General features: G+C 51.6%; 1 protein-coding gene across 4 annotated transcripts in view; it reads left to right on the plus strand.

Annotated features, from left to right (window-relative positions):
- MUC3A (mucin 3A, cell surface associated) overlaps positions 1 to 16,134 on the plus strand; it is a 72,868-nt gene that overhangs the window by 49,262 nt on the left and 7,472 nt on the right. For 2 of the 4 annotated variants that reach the window (XM_055292633.2, XM_063646290.1), the window contains exons 2-3: positions 1,245 to 1,372; positions 3,828 to 16,082. In XM_055292633.2, coding sequence (XP_055148608.1) covers positions 1,312 to 1,372; positions 3,828 to 16,082 — 12,316 coding nt within the window. In that variant the 5' untranslated portion in view covers positions 1,245 to 1,311. Of the gene's footprint in view, positions 1 to 1,244; positions 1,373 to 1,801; positions 1,986 to 2,519; positions 2,817 to 3,827; positions 16,083 to 16,134 lie in introns of those variants that run through there. The other 2 variants (XM_063646289.1, XM_055292634.2) reach the window with 2 other exon arrangements.

Below are 16,134 nucleotides of genomic sequence, written 5' to 3' on the forward strand. Positions count from 1 at the left end.
ATTTTAATAGATGCCACCAAATTACCCCTTTAAAGCAACCCAACCCACCTACACACCCATCAGCTGGATAAGAACATTTGTTTTACTTTATCTTATTTTTGAAATGAAGTGTCGCTCTGTCGCCCAGGCTGGAGTGCAGAGGCACGATCTCAGCTCATTGCAACCTCTGCCTCCGGGGTTCAAGCAATTCTCCTGCCTCAGCCTACCAAGTAGGTGGGATTACAGGTGCCCACCCCACGCCAGGCTAATTTTTGTACTTTTAGTAGAGACGGGGTTTCACTATGTTGGCCAGTCTGGTCTCGAACCCCTGACCTCAAGTGATCCTCAAATTACCCTTTTAAAACAACCCAACCCACCTACACACCCACCAGCTGGGTGAGAACATTTATTCTTCACACCTTTGCCCAAACTGGATAGGTCAAATAATGTGCTGGGTCCAAACTAGTTTTTTTTTGAGATGGAGTCTCGCTCTGTTGCTCAGGCTGGAGTGTAGTGGTGTGCTTTCGGCTCACTGCAACCTCCACCTTCTGGGTTCAAGCGATTTTTCTGCCTCAGCCTATTAGTAGAGATGGGGTTTTGCCATGTTGCCCAGGCTGGTCTTGAACTCGTGACCTCAAGTGATCCACACCCCTCAGCCTTGCAAAGTGCTGGGAATGCAGGCGTGAGCCACCGCGCCGGGCCCAGACTAGTATTTTTGAGTGTTTCCTTTGGTCATCCATGTTTCCTTTTCTGGGACCTAGCCCCAACTCTTCAGATAATAAAATGACTTCAGATGGAATTCTGTGTTAATTACTCCCACGGTTTTGTCTGGCCTATGGGGTCCTGCAGGGGGCAGGATGGAGTCGGGGCAGACTGAGGGACAGAAGGGGCTTGAAGAAGAGCGAGGTTGCACTGTGTCCCCAGCAGGAGGAATTGAAACTAAGGAGAGGCTGCAGGAGTCGGCCCAGACTCCAGAGTCCAAGCCCTCGGTCAAGGGTACCCTCCACGGGTGTCGGGGAGGAAGGGAAGCTTTCAGCGAGCTCCATGTGGGCCAGGCAGGCTGTGGGGCTGAGCCAATAGCAGCTCTTCCTGCCTGACACTTCCTGGACTTGTCCTATCATTTTCCCCCGTGTCCCGCTTCCCACAGCGCTGACGTCTGTCTGTCCGGATGCAGGAAGAAGGGAGGAAGATGGGAGAGGTGGGGCGGTGCAAAGGTGAGGCTCAGCAAAACCGATAACCAGCACTTTCATTACGTGCACCCCCAGAGCCACGTCCCTGCCGCTGTCCTGGTCCTGAAGCCTGTTCTGCCCCAGCCCTCTGCCCGCTGGGCCCATGCGGCTATTGGAGCTCCTTGGCCTCCTCTGGATGCTCAAGGCCTCCCCATGGGCCACAGGTAAGGCAGAGAGGCGGGAGGGGGTTGGAGAAAAGCTCCTGATGTGATGTTCCAGGAAGGAGGAGGGGAAAGTGGCTGTGAGGCCTGGGGAGGGGGAATAAGAAGGCACCGCTTGGGTTTCTGGGTGCAGGGAGAACCGAGGCACGGCCTGATTGGGGGAGGGGGCAACGAGGAGAGGTTTCTCCCAGAGCTCCAGGTGCAGGGAAAACCGAGATTGGGAAAGAGTGAGGGAACTGGGTCCCTGCCACTCTCCACCAAGCACGGAGCAGGTTGCAGGGGCTGAGCCCCAATCTGTATCTGCAGCTGGAGGGTGGAGGGTGGGATTTACATCTTCCCAGAGCAGTGCCCTTCCTGTCTTGACTCCTTCTGTCACCTGCCTCACGCCCCCAGCTTGAGTGCCCCCTTCACACTGGCCTCTCCCTCCCTGACAGCCCTCTAACTTCTACCCCTGGTCTCCGTCCTCTGGTTTCAGCCTCTCTGCCTTTTGTCCCCCAGCGGCTCCTTCCCAGCTCTGCCGTCACTCTCTCACCCCGGCCAGGGCCCATGTGTCTGGGCACAGCTGTTGCTACCAGGGCCGGGGCGGGGAGCTCCTGAGTCCACTTCACTTCCAAGGGTGCGTCTGAGCCTACCCGGCATGGGATCCCAGGCTTCTCTCTTCTGCCCTGCAGGAACACCCCGCAATTCCTCTATACTTCTCTTTTCTCTGTACTTCAGTGTCTGCTTCTGATCCCCGATCCCAGGCTGCCCAGCCTACAGGCCCATGAGTCCCCTTCTCAGTCACCTCCAGGGCCACATCCTGGAGCCAAGGGCTGTAGCCTGGGGATTCTCATAATCCCTGACTCCACTTCCCTGGCACCCACGAGCCGGGCTGAGATGTGACACCTCAGCTCTCAGCCACAAGATGGGCTGTGCCCGAGGTGAGGGGTAGCAGGTCGGGTACTTCCCACTTCCCATCTGCTGTGGCTGCATGTCTTCCTCGTCCCCGACACCCCCGACAGCCGGATCTTGATCCTAACTCTGACCATCTGTGAAATGGGTTGAAATCCACGTGCTGGGGTTCATGCTTGTAAACTAATGAATCCCGTGGCCAAAAGGGAATAATTATAGAAAAATATGTCTATTTGTGTGATGAACACTCACTGCTAAGCCTTAAGGTCTCCAGAACTCATCACGTTTGATGGCTGAGGTAGCTCCTTCTAGAAGTTTCCTTTTCTATGCTGTCTCTCCGCCTCGCCGCCTAGTCCTCACTCCATGCCCTTTGAAGTCATTAGCGTGTGAGCTTAACCTGTTTCTCTTTGGTGTTCTCTAGGCAGTTTTTTTTTTTGTTTGTTTTTGTTTTGATGGAGTCTTGCGCTGTCACCCAGACTGGAGTGCAGTGGAGCCATCTCAGCTCACTGCAGCCTCTGCCTCCTGGGTTCAAGCGATTCTCCTGCCTCAGCTACAGGTACACGCCACTACGCCCGGCTAATTTTTGTATTTTCTTTTTTTTTTTTTTTTGAGACGGAGTCTCGCTCTGTCACCCAGGCTGGAGTGCAGTGGCGCAATCTCGGCTCACTGCAAGCTCCGCCTCCTGGGTTCACGCCATTCTCCTGCCTCAGCCTCTCCGAGTAGCTGGGACTACAGGCGCCCGCCACCACGCCCGGCTAATTTTTTGTATTTTTAGTAGAGACGGGGTTTCACCGTGGTCTCGATCTCCTGACCTCGTGATCCGCCCGCCTCAGCCTCCCAAAGTGCTGGGATTACAAGCGTGAGCCACCGCGCCCGGCTTGTATTTTCTTTTAGTAGAGAAAGGGTTTCACCATGTTGGTCAGACTGGTCTCGAACTCCTGACCTCAAGTGATCGCCTGCCTTGGCCTTTCAAAGTGCTGGGGTTACAGGCGTGAGCCACCGCGCCTGGGCCTCTTTGTGCAGCTTTCCCTGTCTCCTGGTTTTTGTGATGCGCCCCCTGCCAGGACATGGCTGGGTTCTCCCTTTTTCTCTTTGAAAGCGGGAATCAGCCCAGACAGCAGCAGGGTGCAGGGAGAAGCAGTGGTGGGAGCAGAAGGTTTTTGCGGGCGGGGGGGGGGGTGGGGGGTGGGAGGACTCCAGGCAGTAGCAGGGGGAGGAAAGGAAGGGGCAGAGGGAGGAGGAGCCTGGGTGTGACCAGAGGAGGGAAGGGAGGGGAGGGAGGCTCTGCCCAGCTCGGCTATATCAGGACAGGAGGACCTGCCATGACAAGGCCAAGGCTGGGTGAGGAATGAGGGCTCCCATGCCCCACTGCTCCCCTGGGAGCAGACAGGCAGTGGGCTCCAGCACCACAAAGCGCCCAGCTCCAAGCTGCCTCTGATGCAGGACTGAGCTGCGGTATGCCCTGCCCCGTGCCTGGAAAATGGGTGAGTGAGTAGCTTACATGAGTGATGTAACAAAATGACCCACGGATTTACCAGTGGATTCCTTTGCTCTGCCGCCAATGCAGGAACTTTATCCATGGCCACATCCATCTCTCAAGTGCCCTTCCCCAGGGCAGAAGCAGCCAGCGCTGCCCTCAGCAATTCTCCACACTCCAGAGACCTGGCTGGGTGGCCACTTGGTGTCCCCCAGCTCACCTCTCCTGCTCCTGGCCACAGGGAAAATGCACCTGTGACGCTCACTACCTCCCCCCATGACACACTCATCTCTGAAACATTGCTCACCTCTCCAGTCAGTTCCAACACCTCAACCACCCCAACGTCCAAGTTTGCCTTCAAGGTTGAAACCACTCCACCCACTGTGTTGGTCTATTCAGCCACCACTGAGTGCGTGTATCCAACGAGCTTTATAATCACCATCTCCCACCCCACCTCCATCTGTGTGACCACGACACAGGTGGCCTTCACCAGCTCTTACACCCCCACTCCCGTGACACAGAAGCCAGTGACCACCGTCACCAGGACTTACCCTATGACCTCTACTGAGAAAGGAACGTCAGCCGTGACATCTTCTCCCTCTACCACCACTGCAAGGGAAACTCCCATAGTGACAGTGACACCCTCCTCCTCTGTGTCAGCCACAGACACAACTTTCCACACTACAATCTCCTCTACAACTAGAACCACAGAAAGGACTCCCCTGCCCACTGGAAGCATCCATACGACCATGTCCCAAACCCCAGTATTTACTACTCTCAAAACAGCAGTGACTTCAACTTTCCCCATCACTTCCACCATCACTTCCACAAATACAGTGACTTCTATGACAACGACCGCCTCCCAGCCCACAGCCACTAATACATTGTCATCACGCACCAGTACCATTTTATCTTCCACACCCGTCCTGAGCACAGAAACAATCACCAGTGGTATCACAAACACCACCCCTCTATCTACCTTGGTGACCACACTCCCCACTACCATCACCAGGTCTACACCTACATCTGAGACCACCTACCCTACTTCTCCCACCAGCACTGTCACAGACTCCACTACCAAAATCACCTACTCCACAAGTATGACAGGTACATTGTCCACAGAGACTTCTCTCCCACCCGCCTCTTCCTCTCTCCCAACCACAGAAACAGCCACGACTCCTATGACAAACTTGGTAACCGCCACCACTGAGATTGCCTCCCACAGTACTCCCACCTTCTCTTCTTCAACCATCTACTCCACAGTCAGCACATCCACAACTGCCATCTCCTCACTTTCCCCTACCTCAGGTACCATAGTGACTTCCACAACCATGACCCCATCTTCTCTGAGTACAGGCATCCCTTCGACAACACCAACAACTATCACCCACCATTCTGTGGGCTCTACCGGTTTCCTGACTATAGCAACAGACCTCACATCAACATTCACTGTTTCCAGTTCCTCAGCAATGTCCACGAGTGTCACTCCATCTTCCCCCAGCATCCACAATACAGACACCTCATCCCTTGTCAGCATGACCTCTGCCACTACTCCCAGTGGGAGACCAACTTTTGCAAGTACACACAGCACTCCTACAAGTTCCCTTCTGACGACCTTCCCAGCAACATATTCATTTCCACCTTCCATGTCTGCCAGCAGTGCCAGGACCACTCACACAGAGAGTATCTCCTCACCTCCAGCCAGCACCAGTACACTCCACACAACAGCTGAATCCACCCCGTCGCCCACTACCACCACCTCATTCACCACATCCACAACTATGGAACCACCTTCAACCACTATAGCAACTACAGAAACAGGTGAGACCACCTTCACCAGTTCTACAGCCACATTCCCTGAGACCACTACACTGACTCCTACAACTGACATGTCCACAGAATCTCTCACAACAGCTATGACTTCTCCTCCCATCACTTTATCAGTCACTTCCACAAATACAGTGACTTCTATGACAACTACGACCTCTCCTCCCACAACCACCAATTCTTTTACATCACTGACCAGTATGACTCTGTCTTCTACACCTGTCCCAAGCACAGAAGCAATCAGCAGTGGCACCACAAACACAATCCCTCCATCTATCTTGGTGACCACACTCCCCACTCCAAATGCCTCATCTGTGACTACATCTGAGACCACCTATCCTAATTCTCCGACTGGTCCTGGTACAAACTCCATGACCAAAATCACCTATCCCACCACTGTGACAGAGGCATCATCCACTGCCACCTCTCTTCCACCCACCTCTCCCTTGGTCTCAACCGCAGAAACAGCCAAAACTCTTACCACAAACTTGGTAACCACCACCACCAAGGCCACCTCACATAGTACCACCAGCTTCACTTCTTCAACCATCTACTCCACAGCCAGCACATACACAACTGCCATCACCTCAGTTCCCACTACCTTCGGTACCATGGTGACTTCTACATCCATGATCCCATCTCCTCTGAGTACAGGTATCCCTACCTCACAACCAACAACCATCACTCCCTCATCCGTGGGCATCACTGGTTCATTACCTATGATGACAGACCTCACCTCAGTGTACACAGTCTCCAGCATGTCTGCAAGGCCAACAACTGTCGTTCCCTCATCTCCCACTGTCCAGAATACAGAAACCTCATCCTTTGTCAGCATGACCTCTGCCACCACTCCCAGTGGGAGGCCAACTTTTGCCAGTACACACAGCACTCTGACAAGTTCCCTCCTGACGACCTTCCCAGGGACAAATTCATTTTCGTCTTCCATGTCTGCCAGCAGTGTCCGGACCACTCACACAGAGAGTATCTCCTCACCTCCAGCCATCACCAGTACACTCCACACAACAGCTGAATCCACCCCATCACCCACTACCACCACCTCATTCACCACATCCACAACGATGGAACCACCTTCATCCACTGTATCAACTACGGGCACAGGTCAGACCACCTTCCCCAGCTCTACAGCCACATTCCCTGAGACCACCACACTGACTCCTACAACTGACATTTCTACAGAATCTCTCACAACAACCACGACGTCTATTCCTCCCATCAGTTCTTCAATCACTCCCACCAATACAGTGACTACTATGACAACTACGACCTCTTGGCCCACAGCCACTAATACGTTATCATCACTCACCAGTAGCATATTATCTTCTACATCTGTCCCAAGCACAGAAATGATCACCAGTCATACCACAAACACCACCCCTCTATCCACCTTGGTGACTACACTCCTCACTACCATCACCAGGTCTACACCTACATCTGAGACCACCTACCCTACCTCTCCCACCAGCACTCTCTCAGACTCCACGACCCAAATCACCTATTCCACAAGTATAACAGGTACATTGTCCACCGCCACTTCTCTCCCACCCACCTCTTCCTTTCTCCCAACCACAGAAACAGCCACGACGAGTCCTACCACAACCTTGGTAACCACCATCCCCGATACCACCTCCCACACTACCCCCACCTTCACTTCTTCAACCATCTACTCCACAGTCAGCACATCCGCAACTGCCATCTCCTCAGCCTCCACTATCTCAGGTACCATGGTGACTTCCACAACCATGACCCCATCTTCTCTGACGACAGACATCCCTTCGACAACACCAACAACTATCACCCATCCTTCTGTGGGCTCTACTGTTTTCCTGACTACAGCAACAGACCTCACATCAACATTCACTGTTTCCAGTTCCTCAGCAATGTCCACAAGTGTCACTCCATCTTCCCCCAGCATCCAGAATACAGAAACCTCATCCCTTGTCAGCATGACTTCCGCCACTACTCCCAGTGGGAGACCAACTATCACAAGTACTGACAGCACTCCAACAAGTTCCCTCCTGACGACCTCCCCAAGTACATATTCATTTTCCTCTTCCATGTCTGCCAGCAGTGCAGGGACCACTCACACAGAGATTATTTCCTCACTTCCAGCCAGCACCAGTACAATCCACACAACAGCTGAATCCACCCCGGCACCCACTGCCACCACCTCATACACCACATCCACAATGATCGAACCACCTTCAACCACTGTAGCAACTACAGGCACAGGTCAGACCACCTTCCCCAGCTCTACAGCCACATTCCTTGAGACCACCACTGTGACTCCTACAACTGACATTTCTACAGAATCTCTCACAACAGCCATGACTTCTGTTCCCCCCATCAGTTCTTCAATTACTTCCAGCAATACAATGACTTCTATGACAACTATGACCTCTTGGCCCACAGCCACTAATACGTTATCATCACTCACCAGTAGCATTTTATCTTCTACACCTGTGCGAAGCACAGAGATGACCACCAGTCATACCACAAACACCAGTCCTGTATCCACCTTGGTGACCACACTCCCCATTACCATCACCAGGTCTACACCTACATCTGAGACTGCCTACCCTAGTTCTCCCACGAGCACTGTCACAGAGTCCACGACTGAAATCACCTATCCCACCACTATAACAGAGACATCATCTACTGCTACCTCTCTTCCACCCACCTCTCCCTTGGTCTCAACCCTAGAAACCGCCAAAACTCCTACCACACACTTGGTAACCACCACCCCCAAGACCAACTCACATAGTACCACCAGCTTCACTTCTTCAACCATCTACTCCACAGCCAGCACACACACCACTGCCATCACCTCAGTTCCCACTACCTTGGGTACCATGGTGACTTCTACATCCATGATCCCATCTACTCTGAGTACAGGTATCCCTACCTCACAACCAACAACTATTACTCCCTCATCCGTGGGCATCACTGGTTCATTACCTATGATGACAGACCTCACCTCAGTGTACACAGTCTCCAGCATGTCTGCAAGGCCAACAACTGTCATTCCCTCATCTCCCACTGTCCAGCATACAGAAACCTCAATCTTTGTTAGCATGACGTCTGCCACCACTCCCAGTGGAGGACCAACTTTCACAAGTACTGAGAACACTCCAACAATGTCCCTCCTGACAAGCTTTCCAATGACACATTCATTCTCTTCTTCTATGTCCGAAAGTAGTACCTGGACCACTCACACAGAGAGTATCTCCTCACCTCCAGGCACCACCAGTATACTCCACACAACAGTTGAATCCACCCCGTCACCCACTACCCCCACCTCATTCACCACATCCACAACGATGGAACCACCTTCAACATCTGTAGCAACTACAGGCACAGGTCAGACCACCTTCCCCAGCTCTACAGCCACATTCCCTGAGACCACTACACTGACTCCTACAACTGACATTTCTACAGAATCTCTCACAACAGCCACGACTTTTACTCCTGCTATCACTTATTCAGTCACTCTCACCAATACAGTGACTTCTATGACAACTACAACTTCTTGGCCCACAGCCACTAATACGTTATCACTCACCAGTAGCATTTTATATTCTACACCTGTCTTGAGCACAAAAACAATCACCAGTCACGCCACCAAAACCGCCCCTCTATCCACCTTGGTGACCACACTCCCCACTACCATCACCAGGTCTACACCTATATCTGAGACCACCTACCTTACTTCTCCCCCTAGCACAGCCACAGACTCCACGAGCGACATCACCTACCCCACAAGTATGACAGGTACATTGTTCACTGAGACTTCTCTCCCACCCACCTCTTCCTCTCTCCTAACCATAGAAACAGCCACAAATCCTACCACAAGCTTGGTAACCACCACCCCTAAGACCACCTCCCACAGTATTCCCAGCTTCACTTCTTCAACCAGCTACTCCACAATCAGGACAACCACGACTGCCATCTCCTCAGCTTCGCCTACCTCAGGCACCATGATGACTTCCACAACCATGACCCCATCTTCTCTGAGTACAGACATCCCTTCGACAACACCAAAAACTATCACCCACCCTTCTGTGGGCTCTACTGTTTTCCTGACTACAGCAACAGACCTCACATCAACATTCACTGTTTCCAGTTCCTCAGCAATGTCCACAAGTGTCACTCCATCTTCCCCCAGCATCCAGAATACAGAAACCTCATCCCTTGTCAGCATGACTTCCGCCACTACTCCCAGTGGGAGACCAACTATCACAAGTACTGACAGCACTCCAACAAGTTCCCTCCTGACGACCTCCCCAAGTACATATTCATTTTCCTCTTCCATGTCTGCCAGCAGTGCAGGGACCACTCACACAGAGATTATTTCCTCACTTCCAGCCAGCACCAGTACAATCCACACAACAGCTGAATCCACCCTGGCACCCACTGCCACCACCTCATACACCACATCCACAATGTTCGAACCACCTTCAACCACTGTAGCAACTACAGGCACAGGTCAGACCACCTTCCCCAGCTCTACAGCCACATTCCTTGAGACCACCACTGTGACTCCTACAACTGACATTTCTACAGAATCTCTCACAACAGCCATGACTTCTGTTCCCCCCATCAGTTCTTCAATTACTTCCAGCAATACAATGACTTCTATGACAACTATGACCTCTTGGCCCACAGCCACTAATACGTTATCATCACTCACCAGTAGCATTTTATCTTCTACACCTGTGCGAAGCACAGAGATGACCACCAGTCATACCACAAACACCAGTCCTGTATCCACCTTGGTGACCACACTCCCCATTACCATCACCAGGTCTACACCTACATCTGAGACTGCCTACCCTAGTTCTCCCACGAGCACTGTCACAGAGTCCACGACTGAAATCACCTATCCCACCACTATAACAGAGACATCATCTACTGCTACCTCTCTTCCACCCACCTCTCCCTTGGTCTCAACCCTAGAAACCGCCAAAACTCCTACCACACACTTGGTAACCACCACCCCCAAGACCAACTCACATAGTACCACCAGCTTCACTTCTTCAACCATCTACTCCACAGCCAGCACACACACCACTGCCATCACCTCAGTTCCCACTACCTTGGGTACCATGGTGACTTCTACATCCATGATCCCATCTACTCTGAGTACAGGTATCCCTACCTCACAACCAACAACTATTACTCCCTCATCCGTGGGCATCACTGGTTCATTACCTATGATGACAGACCTCACCTCAGTGTACACAGTCTCCAGCATGTCTGCAAGGCCAACAACTGTCATTCCCTCATCTCCCACTGTCCAGCATACAGAAACCTCAATCTTTGTTAGCATGACGTCTGCCACCACTCCCAGTGGAGGACCAACTTTCACAAGTACTGAGAACACTCCAACAATGTCCCTCCTGACAAGCTTTCCAATGACACATTCATTCTCTTCTTCTATGTCCGAAAGTAGTACCTGGACCACTCACACAGAGAGTATCTCCTCACCTCCAGGCACCACCAGTATACTCCACACAACAGTCGAATCCACCCCGTCACCCACTACCCCCACCTCATTCACCACATCCACAACGATGGAACCACCTTCAACATCTGTAGCAACTACAGGCACAGGTCAGACCACCTTCCCCAGCTCTACAGCCACATTCCCTGAGACCACTACACTGACTCCTACAACTGACATTTCTACAGAATCTCTCACAACAGCCACGACTTTTACTCCTGCTATCACTTATTCAGTCACTCTCACCAATACAGTGACTTCTATGACAACTACAACTTCTTGGCCCACAGCCACTAATACGTTATCACTCACCAGTAGCATTTTATATTCTACACCTGTCTTGAGCACAAAAACAATCACCAGTCACGCCACCAAAACCGCCCCTCTATCCACCTTGGTGACCACACTCCCCACTACCATCACCAGGTCTACACCTATATCTGAGACCACCTACCTTACTTCTCCCCCTAGCACAGCCACAGACTCCACGAGCGACATCACCTACCCCACAAGTATGACAGGTACATTGTTCACTGAGACTTCTCTCCCACCCACCTCTTCCTCTCTCCTAACCATAGAAACAGCCACAAATCCTACCACAAGCTTGGTAACCACCACCCCTAAGACCACCTCCCACAGTATTCCCAGCTTCACTTCTTCAACCAGCTACTCCACAATCAGGACAACCACGACTGCCATCTCCTCAGCTTCGCCTACCTCAGGCACCATGATGACTTCCACAACCATGACCCCATCTTCTCTGAGTACAGACATCCCTTCGACAACACCAGCAACTATCACCCACTCTTCTGTCGGCTCTACTGAATCCTTGACTACAACAACAATCCTCTCCTCAACATTTGCTGTTTCCAGTACTTCAACAGTGTCCACAAGTGACATCCCATCTTCCCCCAACATCCAGAATACAGAAACCTCATCCCTTGTCAGCATGACCTCCGCCACCACTCCCAGTGACAGACCAACTATCACAAGTACTGGGGGCACTCAGACAACTTCCCTCCTGACGACCTCCTCAAGTACATATTCATTTTCCTCATCCATGTCTGCCAGCAGTGTAGGGACCACTCACACCGAGAGTATCTCCTCACCTCCATCCATCACCAGTACACTCCACACAACAGCTGAATCCGCCTCATCACCTACAACCACCACCTCATTCACAGCATTTGCAACGATGGAAACACCTTCATCTACCGTAGCAACTACAGGCACAGGTCAGACTATATTCACCAGTTCAACAGCCACATCCCCTGAGACCGCCACACTGACTCCTACCCCTGACGTTTCCACAGGATCTTTCAAAACAGCAGTGAGTTCTACTCCCCTCATCACTTCTTCAATCACCTCCACATATATGGTGACTTCTATGACAACTACCGCCCCTCTGCCCACAGTCACTAATACGTTACCATCATTCACCAGTAGCGTTTCATCTTCTATGCCTGTCCCAAGTACAGAAGCGATTGCCAGTGGTACCACAAACACCACCCCTCTATCTACCTTGGTGATCACATTCTCCAGTCCTGATACCAGTTCTACACCTACATCTGAGACCACCTACCCTACTTCTCTTACTAGTGCTCTCACAGATTCCACGACCAGAACCACCTATTCCACCAGTATGACAGGTACATTGTCCACTGTGACCTCTCTCCGACCCACCTCTTCCTCTCTCCCAACCACAGTTACAGCCACAGTTCCTACCACAAACTTGGTAACCAAGACCACCAAGACCACCTCACACAGTACTCCTAGCTTCACTTCTTCAATCACCAATACCAAGACTACCTCACACAGTACTCCCCGATTCACTTCTTCAATCACCAATACCAAGACCATCTCACACAGTACTCCCAGCTTCACTTCTTCAATCACGACCACTGAGACCCCCTCACACAGTACTCCCAGCTTCACTTCTTCAAACACCACCAACGAGACCCCCTCACAGAGTACTCCCAGCTTCACTTCGTCAATCACCACAACAGAGACCACCTCACACAGTACACCCAGCTACACTTCTTTGCTCACCACCACCGAGACTACCTCACACAGTATTCCCAGCTTCACTTCATCGATCACCACCAGTGAGACCACCTCACACAGTACTCCTAGCTTCACTTCTTCAATCACCAACACTGAGGCCACCTCATACAGTTCTCCCAGCTTCACTTCTTCAATCACCACCACCGAGACCACATCCCACAGCACTCCCAGCTTCACTTCTTCGAAGGCCACTACCGAGACCACCTCACACAGTACTCCCAGCTTCACTTCTTTGATCACCACCGAGACCACATCCCACAATACTCCCAGCCTCACTTCTTCAATCACCACCACTGAGACCACCTCACACAGTACTCCCAGCTTCACTTCTTTGGTCACCACAAACAAGACCACCTCACACAGTACTCCCAGCTTCACTTCTTCGATCACCACCATTGAGACCACATCCCACAATACTCCTAGCTTCACTTCTTCAATCACCACCACCGAGACCACCTCATACAGTACTCCCAGCTTCACTTCTTCAATCACCACCACTGAAACCACCTCACACAGTACTCCCAGCTACACTTCTTTGATCCCCACAACCGAGACCACCTCACACAGTACTCCCAGCTTCACTTCTTTGATCACCACCACCGAGACCACATCCTACAGCACTCCCAGCTTCACTTCTTTGATCACCACCACTGAGACCACCTCATACAGCAGTCCCAGCTTCACTTCTTCAATCACCACCAGTGAGACCCCCTTACACAGTACTCCCAGCTCCACTTCTTTAATCACCACCACCGAGACCACCTCACACAGTACTCCCAGCTTCACTTCTTTGATCCCCACAATGGAGACCACCTCACATAGTACTCCCAGCTTCACTTCCTTGATCACCACCACCAAGACCACCTCACACAGTACTCCCAGCTTCACCTCTTCAATCACCACTACTGAGACCACTTCACACAGTACACCCAGCTTCACTTCTTTGATCCCCACAACGGAGACCACCTCACACAGTACTCCCAGCTTCACTTCCTTGATCACCACCACCAAGACCACCTCACACAGTACTCCCAGCTTCACTTCTTCGATCACCACTACCAAGACCACTTCACACAGTATGCCCAGCTTCACTTCTTTGATCTCCACAACGGAGACCACCTCACACAGTACTCCCAGCTTCACTTCCTTGATCACCACCACCAAGACCACCTCACACAGTACTCCCAGCTTCACCTCTTTGATCACCACCACCGAGACCCCCTCACACAGTACTCCTGGCCTCACTTCATGGGTCACCACCACCGAGACCACCTCACACATTACTCCTGGCCTCACTTCTTCAATCACCACCACTGAGACTACCTCACACAGTACTCCTGACTTCACTTCTTCAATCACCACCACTGAGACCACCTCACACAGTACTCCCAGCTTCACATCTTCAACCATCTACTCCACAGTCAGCGCATCCACAACTGCCATCACCTCACCTTTTACTACCTCAGAGACTGGGGTGACTTCCACGCCTGTAACCCCATCTTCTCTGAGTACAGACATCCCAACCACAACCCTACGAATTCTCACCCCTTCATCTGTGGGCACCAGCACTTCATTGACTACAACCACAGACCTTCCATCTATACCCGCTGATATCAGTAGCTTACCAACCCCAACACACATCATTTCATCTTCTCCCTCCGTCCAAAGTACAGAAACCTCATCCCTTGTGGGCACAACGTCTCCCACCATGTCCACTGTGAGAGCGACCCTCAGAAGTACTGAGAACACCCTAATCAGTTCCTTTAGCACAAGTATTGTTGTTACACCTGAAACCCCAACACAGACCCCTCCTGTACTGATGTCGGCCACTGGGACCCAAACATCTCCCGTACCTACTACTGTCACCTTTGGAAGTATGGATTCCTCCACGCCCACTCTTCATACTCTTACTCCATCAACAGCCTTGAGCACGATCATGTCAACATCACAGGTTCCTATTCCTAGCACACATTCCTCCACCCTTCAAACAACTCCTTCTACTCCCTCATTGCAAACTTCACTCACATCTACAAGTGAGTTCACTACAGAATCTTTCACTAGGGGAAGTACATCTACAAATGCAATCTTGACTTCTTTTAGTACCATCATCTGGTCCTCAACACCCACTATCATCATGTCCTCTTCTTCGTCTTCTGCCAGCATAACTCCAGTGTTCTCTACTACCACTCATTCTGTTCCTTCTTCACCATACATTTTCAGTACAGAAAATGTGGGCTCCTCTTCCATCACAGCCTTTCCTACTCTCTCTTCCTCTGCAACTACCAGCACTTCTCCTACCAGCTCCTCTCTGACCACAGCTCTCACTGAAATAACCCCCTTTTCTTATATTTCCCTTCCCTCCACCACACCCTGTCCAGGAACTATAACAATTACCATAGTTCCTGCATCTCCCACTGATCCGTGTGTTGAAATGGATCCCAGCACTGAAGCTCCTTCTCCTCCCACCACCCCATTAACAGTGTTTCCCTTTACTACCGAAATGATCACCTGTCCTAGCTCGATCAGTATTCAAACTACCCTTACTACATATATGGACACTTCTTCCATGACGCCAGAAAGTGAGCCCAGCATCACACCCAATGCTTCCAGTTCCACTGGCACTGGGACTGTACCCACAAACACAGTTTTCACAAGTACTCAAATGCCCACCAGTGAGACCTGGCTGAGCACCAGCTCTGTGATCCCCCCACCTCTTCCTGGCGTCTCTACCGTCCCGCTCACCACAAAACCAAGCAGCAGCCTCCCGACCATCCTGAGGACTTCAAGCAAGTCAACACACCCCTCCCCACCAACCACCAGGACTTCAGAGACACCAGTGGCCACTACCCAGACTCCTACCACCCTTACATCGCGCAGGACAACTCCCATCACTTCTCAGATGACCACACAGTCCACGTTGACCACCACTGCAGGTTGGACCTTCTGCCTCTCTGTTCCGTTCTTTCCTCCCCTGCAAAATTCCTG

Source organism: Symphalangus syndactylus, chromosome 9, assembly GCF_028878055.3.
Source record: "Symphalangus syndactylus isolate Jambi chromosome 9, NHGRI_mSymSyn1-v2.1_pri, whole genome shotgun sequence".
Taxonomy (NCBI): Eukaryota; Metazoa; Chordata; class Mammalia; order Primates; family Hylobatidae; genus Symphalangus; species Symphalangus syndactylus.